Source organism: Anolis sagrei, chromosome X (genome assembly GCF_037176765.1).
Source record: "Anolis sagrei isolate rAnoSag1 chromosome X, rAnoSag1.mat, whole genome shotgun sequence".
In the NCBI taxonomy this organism is placed as follows: domain Eukaryota; kingdom Metazoa; phylum Chordata; class Lepidosauria; order Squamata; family Dactyloidae; genus Anolis; species Anolis sagrei.
In genome coordinates, this window is record NC_090034.1 from 49,371,009 (window position 1) to 49,386,494 (window position 15,486).

At 46.9% G+C, this 15,486-nt stretch overlaps 1 protein-coding gene across 6 annotated transcripts in view; it reads right to left on the reverse strand.

Annotated features, from left to right (window-relative positions):
• Positions 1-21: 21 nt before the first annotated feature.
• Positions 22-15,486, reverse strand: part of SFI1 (SFI1 centrin binding protein) — a 41,090-nt gene continuing 25,625 nt past the window's right edge. For 4 of the 6 annotated variants that reach the window (XM_060785211.2, XM_060785212.2, XM_067473342.1 and 1 more), the window contains exons 14-24: positions 14,274-14,452; positions 13,937-14,171; positions 13,125-13,201; positions 12,930-13,032; positions 10,366-10,462; positions 10,090-10,250; positions 9,937-10,011; positions 9,061-9,312; positions 1,531-1,799; positions 1,320-1,428; positions 22-319 (exon numbers count right to left, since the gene is read on the reverse strand). In XM_060785211.2, coding sequence (XP_060641194.2) covers positions 200-319; positions 1,320-1,428; positions 1,531-1,799; positions 9,061-9,312; positions 9,937-10,011; positions 10,090-10,250; positions 10,366-10,462; positions 12,930-13,032; positions 13,125-13,201; positions 13,937-14,171; positions 14,274-14,452 — 1,677 coding nt within the window. In that variant the 3' untranslated portion in view covers positions 22-199. The remainder of the gene's footprint in view (positions 320-1,319; positions 1,429-1,530; positions 1,800-9,060; positions 9,313-9,936; positions 10,012-10,089; positions 10,251-10,365; positions 10,463-12,929; positions 13,033-13,124; positions 13,202-13,936; positions 14,172-14,273; positions 14,453-15,486) is intronic. The other 2 variants (XM_067473343.1, XM_067473341.1) reach the window with 2 other exon arrangements.

The window sequence follows — 15,486 nt, forward strand, 5'->3', positions numbered from 1 at the left end:
AAAGAAGGAATTTGCACTGGGTTTTTCTGTAACACATTCCAAACGTTTAATCTTTATTTGTTTCATAATGATAATATGTTTCTCCTGAGCCTTAAATATATATCTATATCTGTGCATTCATCTCTTGGTCTCGTGGTTTGACAAAGGAATGTATCGACCCTTCGAGGCACATCCCGGCTCCTCCAAGGCAACTCTATAGTCACTTCCTGTCCAAGGTGTCGAGGGCCTTCCTGATTTCCTGGAGGCGGGAGATGCAGGTGGCCATCTTGCCCTTCTCTGCTGCCAAGTGGGCTTCGAGGGAACGGGCCTGGAGGGTGAGCTGGGGAAGGAAGGAAGAGAAAGAAGAAAGATGGATGAAAGGAAATGGGAAGAAAAAAGGAAAGAAGGATGAATGAATAGAAGGAAGGGAGGAAAAGAGGAAGGGAAGATGAATAGAGTGAAGGAAAGCAGGAAGAAAGGAAATGGAAAGAAGGAATGATGAAGGAATAGCGAGAAGGTAGGGGAGATGAATGGAATAAAGGAAGGAAACAGAAAGAAGGATGAATGAATGGAAGGAAGGGAAGATTAATGGAATAAGGGAGAGAAAGGAAGGGTGGAAGAATGGAATAAAGAAAGAAGAAGGGAAACAGGAAATGAAGGAAGGATGAATGAATGGAAGGAAAGGGGAAAGAAGAAAGGATAGAAGGAAAAGGAAGAAAATGAACATTAGAAAAGACAGAAGGATGGAAATATGAATGGAATGAAGGAAGGAAGAAGGAAATGGAAGAATTAATGGAAGGAAGGAGAAGGAAGAGAGGGAAGGAAAGGGAAGATGAATGGAATAAAGGAAGGAGAAATTGGAAAGAAGAAAACGAGGAAAGACAAGATTAGAAGAAAGGAAAAGAGGATGAAAATTAAAAAGACAAAGATGGAAGGAAAAAACGATGAATGGAATAAAGTAAAGAAGGAAGGATAGAAGAAAAAAGGAAAAGAGAAATAAAATAAACATTAAAGATGAGGTAGGAAAGGAATAGAAAGGAAGGGAAGAAGGAAGAGGAGGAGGAAGGAAGGAAGATAAGCAAAAGAAGGAAGGAAGAAAATGAAAGAAAAGGAAGAGAAAGAAGGAAGGTAGAGTGGAATGAAGAAAGGAAATGGAAGAAAAGGGAGGAAAGATGAATGGAATAAAGGAAGGAAAAAAGTAATGGCACAAAGGAAGGAAAGGAATGAAGAACGAAAAACAGGCATAGGAAAGATACATAAAGATGGGAAGGAAGAAGGAAATGAAAGGGTTGATTTTACCGGAGGGAGAGAGAGATCCCAAGATGGCCGCCCTCCCCTACCTGATTGACAGCGCCTTCCACTTCCTGTGACTCTCTGCCCCCTTCTTCCTCGCCTTCTGCTTGCACTTCCTGCCATTTCTGCAGGAGCCGAAGCCTCCGCCGGAAAGACCTGGAAGGAGGGGAAAATTGGATGCCGGACTCAAAAAAGTTCGGTGTTGATCAATGTATTGATCAATGTATTGATGAAGTCTGTTATTGATGACTGCCTTACTGGAGCTGATGCTGGGATTCATGGTGTCGCCGCATCTGCTGCTCGATGGCTCCCAACTCGGCCATCAGCTGGTCCTCGTCATGTGACCTTTGAGGCCTCGCCCACCTCCCCAAAATGGCTGGCAACGCTCCTCCACTGCCATCTTGTTCTTGTTCCTCCCCAAAAGTGACCCTTTTCTTGGGAGGGACGTCGCCATGGCGATGGAGAAAGGCCTTCCGCTTCCACAGAGAGAAGCAACGCGCGACTGCCTGGTGACGAAAGATGGCAGTCTTGTTGGGAGGGAATAAATAGGGAGGAATAAATTAATTGATCCATAATCAATATGGGCTTTGCTCCATCCATTGATTTTAGTTCTTGAGACCCACTTCTAGCCCTAATCGATACATAATGAATGTGAACCTTAGTATACAATCAATGGGGCTTTGATAAGTAACCATTACCAATTTCAATCCGTAATCAATAGGACTTTAGTTTATAATCAATGGGGCTTTGATACGTAATCAATACTGGCCTTCATTCACAATCATTGGGACTTAAATCCACAATCAATGCCAATTTCAAAAAGTAATGAACAGTTCATAAATAATGGGACTTTGATACATAAATAACAACATTCTTTCACAATCAATGGGACTTTAGTCCATAATCAATGCCAAATTCAATACGTAATCAGTAGCACTTTAATCCATAGTCAGTACCAATCCATTAAAAAATACTAATTTTAATCCATGATTACTGTGAACTTTAGTTCACAATCAATGGGACTTTGATACATAATCAATGTCAAATTCAATCCGTAATCAATAGGACTTTAATCCATAGTACCAATCCATTAAAAATACTTTTATTCTATAATTAATGTGATTTTAGTTCATAATCAATTGTACTTTCATGTGTAATCAACACCAACCTTTGTTCACAATCAATAGAACTTTAATCAATTCCAATTTCAATGAGTAATCAAAAGGACTTTAATCTGTAATCAATGCAAATTTCAATCCGTAATCAATAGTACATAATCAGTGGAGATTTGATACGTAATCAATATTGACCTTTGTTCACAATCAGTAGGATTTTAATCCATAGTATCAATATTAATACCTAAAAAGTATGGGTTGCTTACCTGTAACCATGTTTCTTCGAGTGGTCACCTGTGAAATCAACACATATGGGTTTCCTGCGCCTGCGCAGGTAATTACGGAACTCTCTAGATTCTAGAAGCTCTTAAGAGATACATTTTGGCGGAGGCCCCGCCCACTCTCCCCTTGTGATATATATATATATATATAGCCAGTGGGAGAAATTCCTAACTGCGTACTGTGGCGGAAAGAAGGAACTGGGGTGGTAGCCTCTCCCACTGGCTATATATACCACAAGGGAGAGTGGGCAGGGCCTTAGCCAAAATTTATTTCTTAAGAGCTTCTAGAGAGCTCCTAAACCGCCTGTGCAGGTGCAGGACACCCGTATGTATGCATTTCACAGGGACCAAAATGAAGAAAATACTAATTTCAAAACATTATTAATGTGAACTTTAGTTCATAATAAATGGAACTTTAATATTGATGATGAATCAATGCCTGTATTGATTAGGGACAGATTAGGGCATTGTGAAGTGCTTTGAATACCCAGGGGTTGAGAAATGAGAGGTTGCTTACCTGTAACCGTAGTTTCCCTAGTGATGTGCTGTGAATTCGCACTATTGGTACTTCTGCGCATGCGCAGCTTTGCTCCGGAATCTTCAGTTAAAAATTTGAAAGGACTGACGGTTGGCCCCGCGCACGCTCCCCAGTACATTATAAATAGGACGCGGCTGGCCCAACCGCCTCCAGATCTCTTCCGCCGCTAAAGCAGTCAGAAGGAGGAGGCATGACAAATTGCGGGGAGGATGGGCGGGGCCGTGCGAATTCACAGCACATCACTAGGGAAACTACGGTTAGAGGTAAGCAACCTCTCATTTTCCCTACGTGAGTGTGCTGTGAATGCGCACTATTGGTAGAAGACTAGCGAGCTACCCACCTTGGACGGCGGGAGTCATGCCACCGCAGAAAACAACACTGCACGACCAAAAGCAGCATCCTTCTTGGCCTGTAGATCCAACTTGTAGTGCGACACAAATGTTAGCGGGGTGGACCAGGTGGCAGCGCGACATATGGCATCCAAAGACACACCTTTCCAAAAGGCAGCTGTTGCAGACACCGCCCTTGTAGAGTGTCCTTTCACCCCAACCGGCAACTCACGTCCCGAGTTCTTGTAAGCTAACTTGATCACAGACACTATCCAAGAAGATAGGCGTTGAGTAGAAACAGGGAGGCCACAGGCATCTTTCCTGTATTTTACAAAAAGCCTTGGTGTTTTCCTCACACTTTTAGTTCTATTAAGATAAAAGGCCACTGCCCGACGCACGTCCAGCAAGTGGAGACCACGCTCCATAGGGGAAGTGGGTGACTGAAAAAAGGCTGGCAAAACTATCTCTTGGGACATGTGGAAAGAAGACGTCACCTTGGGAAGAAAAGAAATGTCCGTGCGGAGCACGATCTTATCTTTGTGGAACCGAAGGTAAGGTTCATCCGATCTTAAGGCGCAAATCTCACTAACACGCCTGGCCGATGTTATCGCCACCAGAAAGGCGGTCTTCCAAGAGAGGTGCGATATATCACACGTGGCTAACGGCTCGTAAGGAGGACCTTGAAGGGATGAAAGTACAACCTCCAGGCTCCACGAAGGAACTATTGGAGTCACTGCTGGTTTAACATTACTGAACCCCTTAAGGAAAAGCTTAACCAAATATTCAGAAAAAAGGGATGGCAATCCCTCTTTCCTCCTATACCATGACATGGCCGCCAGGTAACATTTAAGTGATGACAGGGACAATCCTGAACTAGACAAGGAGACTAAAAAATCCAAAATCGCCGAGATTGGGGCATTTACAGGGTCCACATTTCTTCCTTTCATATACTGGGAATAGCGTGTCCACTTGTACACATAAGAGCGCTTTGTAGATGGTTTTTGCGCTGCGTCTAAAATGGCCCTAACTGGGGCAGACAATTTGTCGGAAGTTCCTAACTGCTTGGAGCGATCCTCCAGGCAGTCAGCCTCAATGTATGGGCATCTGGGTAAAGCACCTTCCCGTTCTGCGATGTTAACAAATCTAACCTGTTTGGAAACCTCCTGTACCTCCCTTTGGAGATATCGAGGAGGGCTGCAAACCATGGCTGGCGAGGCCACCATGGCGACACCAGGATACAGTCCCCGTTGTCCTTCCGAATCTTTGAGATGACCTTCGGGAGCAGTGGGAATGGTGGAAACACATACAGAAATTCGTTGCTCCACTTGCGTAGAAACGCATCTCCCAGACACCCCCTGGTGAAGTCCGCCCTCCTGCGGGCACAATAAAGGGGACACTTTGCGTTTTCCTGTGACGCAAAAAGATCTATTGTCGGAAAACCCCAGATCTTGAAGATCGTATTGAGTTCCCTGAGATTGACAGACCACTCGTGGTTGGCCATGGGGGCCCTGCTCAAATTGTCCGCTAAGACATTCTCTTCCCCTGGGAGATGTACGGCCACTAAGTGTATCTCTCTGGCTATGCACCACTTCCAGATGCGCATTGTTAGGCGTGACAGAACCTGTGATCTTGTTCCCCCCTGTTTGTTTATGTAATGCATTGTCGTAGTATTGTCCGTGACCACCTGTACTACCTTGCCCAACAATGCCATCTCGAAGGATTTCAGAGCCTTTTCTACGGCGAATAACTCCAGAACATTTATGTGATGTAGAGATTCTTCTGGTGTCCAGACACCTTGGGCAGTCAAACCCTCGTAATGTGCGCCCCATCCCTTCATGGAGGAATCCGTCGTGACCACGGCAGATGGATCGGGGCCCTGAAAGGGCATGCCTACAGTCACATTGTCCGGCTCTGTCCACCATAAAAGGGCACGCCGGACCTTCTCCGGAATGCAATACCGCACATGGGGGTTGTCTAGGCCAGGGCGAAAAACGGACAGAAACCAATTTTGAATGGGCCTTAGCCGAAGCCGGGCGTAAGGCGTAACGGCAGTCGTAGATGCCATGTGCCCTAACAGGACTTGGATCCTTTTTGCTGACACTTTCCTCGAATTCAGGGCAGACACAACCAAAGACTTGAGGGACGAAAATCGGTCCTCTGGCAGAAACGCCCTCTGATGGATTGAATCCAGGAGTGCTCCAATAAACTGGATCTTGCGGACAGGTACTAGATGTGATTTTTCCCTGTTTACCACGAGACCTAAAGACTGGAGAAGAGAAATAGTTAGGTCTATGTGCAGTTGTAAGCGTTCTCGCGTGTCTGCCACCAAGAGCCAGTCGTCTATGTATGGATACACCGTAACGCCCCTAGTTCTGAGGTGAGCAGCGATTACCGCCATACATTTGGTGAAAACCCTGGGGGCCGTAGTAAGGCCGAAAGGCAATACATTAAAACTGTAAGCCTTAACGCCCACCATAAAGGCGAGGTATTTCCTATGATGTTCCGCCATGGAAATATGAAAATATGCGTCCTTTAAGTCTATGGTTGCGAACCAATTGTCTTTATTTAGAAGAGGAAGGATCATAGGAAGAGAGACCATCCGAAATTTCTTTGCATCAATGTACATGTTCACCCCTCTTAAATCTAAAATTGGACGCAAACCACCTGTTTTTTTAGTCACTAAAAAGTAACGAGAAAAGAAACAGTTATCAATCATTGAACTATCAACCGGAGAAATGGCCCCTTTAGCCAAAAGGGTTTCAACTTCTTCCAGCAGTGCTGGAGACTCAGGTGTGGTTTTTATATATCCCAACGGGGGCAGCGAAACAAACTCTATCGAATAACCTTCCTCAACTATCTTGAGGACCCACCTATCAGTAGTTATCGCAGCCCAGGCCCCTGCAAAAGGCCGAAGTCTATCCTTATAACAAATGTAACTAACTTGTTTAATGGAGGCATTTACGCCACCCCTTGGGCTACAGATAACATCAACATTGGAATCGTCAAAGACGACGTCTTGTGCCACCTGCGGCCTTAGCCTTAGATTGATATGGCTGATACCTAGGCTTTGTGTAATAATTTTGTTTTCTGCCAGTTTGAAACTTTGAGGAATTATTCCGATTGCCCTGACTAGAGTTAAATCCACTGTAATTCGCCCTACGGCTAAAGGGCTGGGCTTGTTGCCACCTAGGCTTCTGAAAGTTACCTGGCTGCCATGGGTATGGATACTGGTATGGATATTTGGCAGCATGCAAAACCTCCCGAGATTGCTTTATCTTTTCATCCGTTGTTGGGTCAAAAAGACCTTCCTCAGTCATGGGAAGGTCTTCCGCCAACAAGCGGCTCTCCTCTGACAATGAAGAACTACGCAGCCACGCATGTCGCCGTATGGCCGTGGCAGTGGCAAAGAGCTTGCCCGATATCTCAGCCATATGCTTGGCAAAGTCCTTCTGCAGTCTAGATAGTATCAATGCCTCGCCCTGATACGCCTTTGGAAGACGACGGTCCTCAGGTGGCAGGAGGTTAATATGGGGCAACATATTGTTCCAGAGAAAACTCTGGTATCCACTAAAATAAGTAGCGTAATGCGCCATCCTGGCAAGCAAACCCGCAGCCACATGTATTTTCTTCCCAAGTGAGTCAACCTTCTTGCCCTCCCTATCTGGTGGCGTTATGGAATATTTCTTAGGTCTCTTTGCCCTAGCTGCCTCCGCCACCACCGTATTCGGCTGTGTAGGATGGGCAATCCAACTTGCTAGTGTCAAATCTACTTTGTACAGAAGGTCGACCCTCCTTGGCACTGCGGGAGCAGCCGACGGGGCCACATCGGGGACCTTAGTCAGTTTCAATAAATAAGGAAGAGTTGGAAGCAGCAAGGATGGTGAACCGTCCTGTTCTTCAGAAGGGTACATAGGATCATCCACTGTTGAAACCGGCTTTGGGGCTGGAATGTCCAATGCAGTTATCATTCTGCTAACCAACTGAGCAAACATGTTGTAGTCCTCTATGCGCTTTGCGTTGGTATTTTTATCCTTGTCTGCAATGGGTGAGTCCACTACTTCAATTGAAGAATCAGAGTCATCATCATCAACTGGAGGGAGGTCCTCAGCAATCGATGGGAGAGGTGTATGTCCTTGATTCCAACAAGCACCCTGATGGCCATGATGGCCATGGTGCACAGGGAGGAGTTCTCTACCTCGCACACTCTTCCCACTGTGTTTCCTGGGTCCATAGTCTGCATTACGATAAGCAGAACAGGCAGGGGGAGGACCGCAGTAAACAAAACGCCCCTGGGGAGTTATCTCATACACTCCCGGGTGAGGAAGGGGGCGTCCACCTTCGTTGTGCTCCTCCACATTAGCCCTAGTAAGGGATCTTGCTCTGCGTGCGCGCGCACGCCTGCGCTTCCTCGCAGAGCAGGAGGAATCCGAACAAGTTGTGGCTGAAGACGAAGAGGAGGAGTCACTTGAGCTCGACTCCTGGCGCCTCCGCTTCTTATTATTAGAGCGCGACGGTGCGCGCCCCCGGCGCCGAGTCAGGGCAGCAGCAACGGACATCCCCGACGTCGAGGGAAGCGTTGCTAGGGACGCGCCAGCCGGCTCCTCCCCAAGACCAACAGCTGACACAGTGGGAGGAGCCGGCGCCGAGAGTGTCGGCATCGGGGGAGTCATGTTTTCATTTTGCGCACGCGCGGGGCGTGTCTTCGACTCCAAGTCCCTTTCTGTTTCGTTTTCCTCCCGAGCCCGCGCGAGGCGTGCGGAGGTCGGCTCCGGTGCTGACCCAGCGGAACAGCCACGAGGAGGGGACTCTCTTGCCCCTTTAAGGGGCGAAACTAACAGCGAACGCGCGGCCTGGGATCCAGCCGTCTTTGCCGAGGCCGCCTTACTCTGAATGGCCTTTTTGGACTTCGGCTTTTTCAAGGCCGCATGCAGGATCGCCGACTCAGGTAATACTTTCTCTTTATGTTGTTGAGGTTCAGGGAGAAGTGCCCGCTCATAAAGGGCAGCTTTCAGACGAATCTCCCGGTTTTTCCGTGTCTTCGGGGTGAAGGACTGGCAGATTGAACATGCCTGTGACAAGTGTCCTTCACCCAGGCAAGCAATGCACAGAGAATGTGCATCATTATCAGGGAAGTTGCTCTGGCAGGAAGAGCAACGCTTAAAACCTTTAGTATTTGCCATTTTGTTGAATAGCTTAGCGCTAGACAAAGAAGAATTCCGAGCTACTGCTGTTAGCGCGGATGAAGAGATCTGGAGGCGGTTGGGCCAGCCGCGTCCTATTTATAATGTACTGGGGAGCGTGCGCGGGGCCAACCGTCAGTCCTTTCAAATTTTTAACTGAAGATTCCGGAGCAAAGCTGCGCATGCGCAGAAGTACCAATAGTGCGCATTCACAGCACACTCACGTAGGGAAAAAGTGGTATATAAGTGAAACAAATAAATAAAATAAATAAGTCCCCTATTGATAAGCAATCAAAGCTGGTATTATTGCTTAATGATTCCTGACCAGCCTTTGTGTGGACTCACCTCTGCTTCTTTCTCCGCCTGTGACCTGGCCCGCACTTCCTTCATCCGGGAGGCGCAGCGCAGGAGGCGGACGGCGCCATCTTGGATCAGGAGGCTCCGGTGGGCTTGGGCGGCCACCTGGAGGCGGGCAGCTTTTCGCTGGCGCTCCTTTGCCCACAGGGCCCAGGCCCGCAAGGCCTTCCCCCGCAGGGAGCGGGACCACAGCCAGAGGGCCTGTGCTGTCTGGAGCGCTTCCTGTCGCCGGAGGGCCCACTACAAAGGAAGGAAGGAAGCGGAGGGATGTTGTTGGGTCCCCTCTAGGCATTGGGTAGGCCCTCGCACACACACCCCTGGGGCCATGGGGAAGGTCTCGTATTACACATACCCACAAAATACCACCCATCATTTCCTATCCACCTCCCTCTCATTGTTTCCAAAATGGCTGCCTCCTATTTCCAATGCCTCCTTCCCCTTGTTTCCAAAAAGGCTGCTGCCCTTTGCTTCCAATACATGTCTTTCCTCTTGTTTCCAAAATGGTGGCTCCAGTTTCCTTTCTAAAATGGCTCCCTCCCATTTCCAATCCATCTCGCTCTCATCATTTCCAAAATGGCAGCCCCCGTTTCCTTTTCAAAATGACCGCCTCCCACTCCCAATCCATCTCATTCCCCTTGTTTCCAAAATGTCAGTTCTCGTTTCCTTTCAAAAATGGCCTCCCCTCCTTGTGTCCGATCAATCTCCTTCCTCATGTTTCCAAAATGGTAGTCTCCGTTCCTTTTTCAAAATGGCCACTGCCCTTTGCTTCCAATCCTTCCCCTTGTTTCCAAAATAGAGGCTCCAATATCCTTTTCCAAATGGCAGCCATTTTGGGGGCCCATCCCCTCTCGTTCCTGGCCGCACCTGCTGCTTCCAGGCTGTGACAGAGGCTGAGAGGAGGTTCCGGGCCCGGCTCCCCTCCGCTCGGTTCCGCAGGAGCTGCAAAGGAAGGAACACAAAACCATCAGCATCTTCTTTCCCCGAAAAAAGCAATCGGGAATTGCCTTGCGTACCTACCTGCTTCCTGAGGCAATGGTGGTGATACCACTTCCAGGCAAGGAAGGCCTTGCGCAGCCGTTGCTGGGCACAGTGTTGAGTTGCTGTGGCAATCAGGCCTTTCTCCCTCCGGGAGGCCGCAGCCAAGGACTGCCAATGGAGGAAGGCCACACGCAGTTTCCCTTGAAAGAAAGAGAAAGAAAGAAAGAAAGAAAGGCCACAGATCCAACATGAAATGGTTGTAAAGAAGAAGCCCAAGACAAAAGGGAGGGAGGGAAGGAGGCAGATTGCAGGTACCAGAGTCCAAGCACATCCTCGCCTTCGCTACGGCCTCAGCCTTCTCTTCCCGTTTATAGACGCCCAAAATAGCCGCCTGCCTCCAGAGGAGAGTCGCCTGCAAAGAGATGGAAGGGAAAGGGAGGCAGCCATCTTGGAAATGAGGGGAGGGAGATGGATGGAAAACCATAGAAACCGAGAGGTAGCCATCTTGGAAACAAGGGGAGGGAGATATATTGGAAACTATAGAAAGCAAGACAGGAGGCCATTTTGAAAAGAAAGGGAAAAGTTAGGTTCTTGTGGGTTTTTTCGGGCTATAGAGCCATGTTCTAGAGGCATTTCTCCTGACGTTTCGTCTGCATCTATGGCAAGCATCCTCAGAGGTAGAGGTCTGTTGGAATTAGGACAATGCCTGTCCTAATTCCAACAGACCTCTACCTCTGAGGATGCTTGCCATAGATGCAGGCGAAACGTCAGGAGAAATGCCTCTAGAACATGGCTCTATAGCCCGAAAAAACCCACAAGAACCTAGTGATTCCAGCCATGAAAGCCTTCGACAATACAAGGGAAAAGTTGTTTTACAACCCACAGAGGGGGGAAATTTGGTAACTATAGGGGGCGGCCACTGGAAAGAATGGAATGGTGGCAACCATTTTGGAAACTATGAAAAGAGGCCATACTGGAAAAAATGGGGACATTGGGGAAAAAATGGGAGGAGCACGGCCATTTTGGAAGCCACAGGCGGCGGCCATTTTGTCAAGAACAGGAAGGCACCTAGAGAAAGTCACAAGGGTGGCCATTTTGGAAACAATGGGGGAAGAGACCTATTGGAACCCATGGGCATCTTGGAAATCACGTGAAGGAGTCCTTTTGTAAACCCCAGAAAGGAGACTTCTGTGGTTTACGAAACAGCAAGAAAATGTATGGGAAACGAGAAGCAGCGGCCATTTTGTAGGCAGCGAGAGGGGCACCATTTTGTAAAACAACGGGAAAAGAGAAGAAGGGAACCAATAAGCAGCAGCCATGTTGGAAACCCATCGGGCAGGGAGGCAGCCATGTTGCAAATCTCAGGAAGTGGGGGCAGCCATGAAGGAGGTGGCCATTTTGGAAATCCCCAGGAAGTAAGGTCATTCGGAGTTTTGGAGTTTGATGCCATTTGTACGCAGAGGACACCCAACTCTACTCCTTTCCACCAAGTGCCAGCTGTGATGGACTGGATGAGGGCTAAAAGGTTGACAACTAATTCAGACAAGACAGGTCCTCCTGGTCAGTTGCAGGACTGATTGGGGTATTGGGTGGCAACCTGTGCTCGACGGGGTTACACAGCCCCTGAGGGTGCAGGTCCGTAGCTTGGCGGTCCTCCTGGACTCAATGCTGTTGCTTGACGCTCAAGTGTTGGCGGTGGCCTGGAGGGCCTTTGCATAGCTAAAACTTGTCAGTGGTGGCCCCTCACCTCTGGAACGCTCTCCCCAGGGAGATAAGACAGGCTCTATCACTCTTTTCTTTTCATAAGAACTTGAAGACTTGGTGGTTCCATCAGGCCTTTGAGAACAACTAATTACTAGTCCCAGCCCCTGGCCAGTAGTGGGAACTTGGTCTTGCACCCCATCCATGACTCCGGCCCTCTGTCATTCCAGGGTACTTGCCCTGGCTGAGACCTTTTGCAGTTCTCTAATAGGCTCCGGTAATGAGTAGGCTCCGGTAATGGCCACTATGGCCATTGTTGGGACCTGGTCATTGCACCTTACCCATTCCCCCGGCCCTCATGTTTTTCTTTGCACTAGCCTCGACCTAGCCCTCTTAAACTGCCTAGCCCATTCAGAAATTCCTGCTCCTGACAGCTTATTTGCATGGAAGAATAATATGTGATTGTTGTTGTTTTTAAAATGTATATGTGTGTATTGATATTTCTATGCTTACGTTTTGTTTACACTGCATGTTTACTGTGTATTTTGTTTATGTGGAAGCCGCCCTGAGCCCCCTAGGGGAGATAGAGTAGTATATAAATAAAGATTTATTATTATTATTAGTAGTAGTAGTAGTAGTAGTGTGGGGGGCCACTTTAGAAACCTCCAGGAAGCTGGAAGAGGCAGCCATGTTGGAAATCCCCAGGAAGTGTGAGTGGCCATATTGGAAACCTCCAGAAAGCGGGGGCAGCCATTTTGGAAACCCCAGGCGGTGGCCATGTTGGAAACACCAGAAAGAGGCGACCATCTTGGAAACCCCCAGGAAGTGGGGGTGGCCATCTTAGAAATACCAAAAAATAAGCGGCCATATCAGAAACCCTCAGGAAGTGTGGGCAGCCATCTTGGAAAGCTCAGGAAGTGAGGGTGGCCATGTTGGAAACCCCCAGGAGGAGGTGGCCATGTTGTAAATCCCCAGGAAGGGGGGCAGCCATATTGGAAACCCCCAGGAAGTGGGGTGGCCATTTTAGAAACCCCAGGGAGAGGAGGTGGCCATGTTGGAAACCCCAGGAAGTAGAGGTGGCCATGGAGGAGGCAGCTATTTTGGAAATTTGAGGTGGAAGCAGCCATTTTGGAAATCCCCAGATGGAGGAGGGAACGATCATGTTGGAGGCCACTGACCTTGCGTAGGGTGCTTTGCTGGCAGTGCTGCTGGGCTCGCTTCTCCTTCTGCACTGTCTCTTTCATTTCTCTCACATTTGCCCTCCAAACACTCAAGGAGTGCCTACAAGACAGCGACACAATGCAATGCTCAGTCCATTCATGAAAAGGCAGTGGAAAGTCCTAAATGGGCCCATTCACGGAAAGGTTCTTTACCGTAGGGCCTGGCGGTGGTGCTCCTCCTCCTTCTCAACCACCTGCAACAAGATCAGTTGGGCCTTCTCCTGGTAAACCTGCGCAACAACAATGAGTACAATGACAGCCATTCCCAATATAATAACAATAACAACAATATAGAAATAGTAATATACTATAAGAATAATACAAAATAATATATAATAATATAGATAGAATAACATAATGTAAGAGAAATAAAATATCAAAATAATATATACTATAATATGACAGATAAATAATATAGCAAGAATATATTACAATACAATATATATAAAGTAAACGCTTCCCCTTGACACTAAGTCTAGCCAATTCCGACTTTGGGGGGTGGTGCTCATCTCTGGTTCTAAGCCGAAGAGCCGGCATTGTTGGTAGACGCCTCCATGACTGCATGGAGTGCCGTTACCTTCCCACTGAAGCGGTACCTATTGATCTACTCACATTTGCATGTTTCGAACTGCTAGGTTGGCAGAAGCTGGGGCTATCAACAGGAGCATACCCTGTCCCACAGATTCAAAACACCAACCTTTCAGTCAGCAAGTTCAGCAGCTCAGGGGTTTAACCCACTGCGCCACCACAGCCCTATAATATGTATAATATATTACTATAACAATACATAATATATAAGATAATATTGTAATAAAAACATTAATATAACAAATATAACAATAAAATATTATATAATAATATACAATAGAAATAGTAACATATTGTAATATAATGTAATAACAATATAATATAATAATACCTAAAAATAATATATAATAGAAATAGTAATATAATACTAGCACTACCTTCCACGCGGCAAAGGCCGTTTGGAGGGTGTTCCTTTGGTAGTGCCTCCGGGCGGCAGCCACGTTGTCCCTTTCCTGCAATTTTGAATTATGTGTTTGTTTGTTTACTCTTGTTGTTGTTTCCCCCTTTCCTTCCATCCTTTCCTGCCTCTTCCTGACCTGGATCCAGGCCTGCCAGGCCTTGGAGAGTAGTTTCCGGGAGTGAACGCCCTGTGCTTGGGTCGCTTGCCTTCCCCTGGAAGGAAGGAAGAAAGAAAGAAGGGAAGAAAGGCATGGGCTGGAAGGAAGGAAAGTTGGGAAGGAGGGGATCCCACCATTGGCGGTGACACTACCAGACCTTTCTTGGGCTTTGCAGAGGCGCTGCTTCCATTGGCGGAGGCAGGAGACCAGGATGCGTGAACGGTCACACCCTTCGGCCATCGCCAAGTGGACCTTGGCTTCCCTACACAAAGTGGCCTGCCTGCCCCAGTGCACCCAGCATCCACGCAACACCACCAGCCTCCAATGGGAACACGCCTGTAACACACAAAGGGAGGGAGAGGATTATAACAAATTTTTATAATATTATTTCTTATTATACTATTTCGTTACATTATTATATTACTTGGTAATGGTATTCCCTGTAGTAACCTACGGATGTGAGAGCTGGACCTTAGGGAAGGCTGAGCGAAGGAAGATAGATGCTTTTGAACTGTGGTGCTGGAGGAAAGTGCTGAGAGTGCCTTGGACTGCAAGAAGATCCAACCAGTCCATCCTCCAGGAAATAAAGCCCGACTGCTCATTGGAGGGAAGGATACTAGAGACCAAGTTGAAGTACTTTGGCCACATCATGAGGAGACAGCAAAGCCTGGAGAAGACAATTATGCTGGGGAAGGTGGAAGGTAAAAGGAAGAGGGGCCGACCAAGGGCAAGATGGATGGATGGCATCCCATGAAGTGACTGGACTGACCTTGAAGGAGCTGGGGGTGGTGACGGCTGACAGGGAGCTCTGGCGTGGGCTGGTCCATGAGGTCACGAAGAGTCGGAGACGACTGAACGAACGAACGAACAACAATTATATTACTTATTATATTACATTATAGTATTACTATACTTCCTTATTATATTATAACTATATTACCATTATATTACTATTCTCATTATATTTATTATTATATTATACTTCCTTATATTTATTATATTATTATCATATGTATTGGCTTCAGTGCACCCAGCACTGCCACACAAGCACCCGAGCCTCCAATGGGAACACCTGAAACACACAGGGAGATGGTTGTTATACATTAGTATTATTATATTGCATTATTATTATATTATATTATTATACTATCTTTATTATAGTATTATTTTATTATACTTTCATGTTATATTATATTTTTATATTACATAATTTTTATTGCATTATATATAAAATATATGTATTGGCTTCCTGCCGAACAAGAACCAGCCCCCAATGAGATTATATTATTATTATTATTATTATTATTATTATTATTATTATTAACACAACAAGATGAGTCCACAGCAAACAAGAACAAGATCACTCTGCT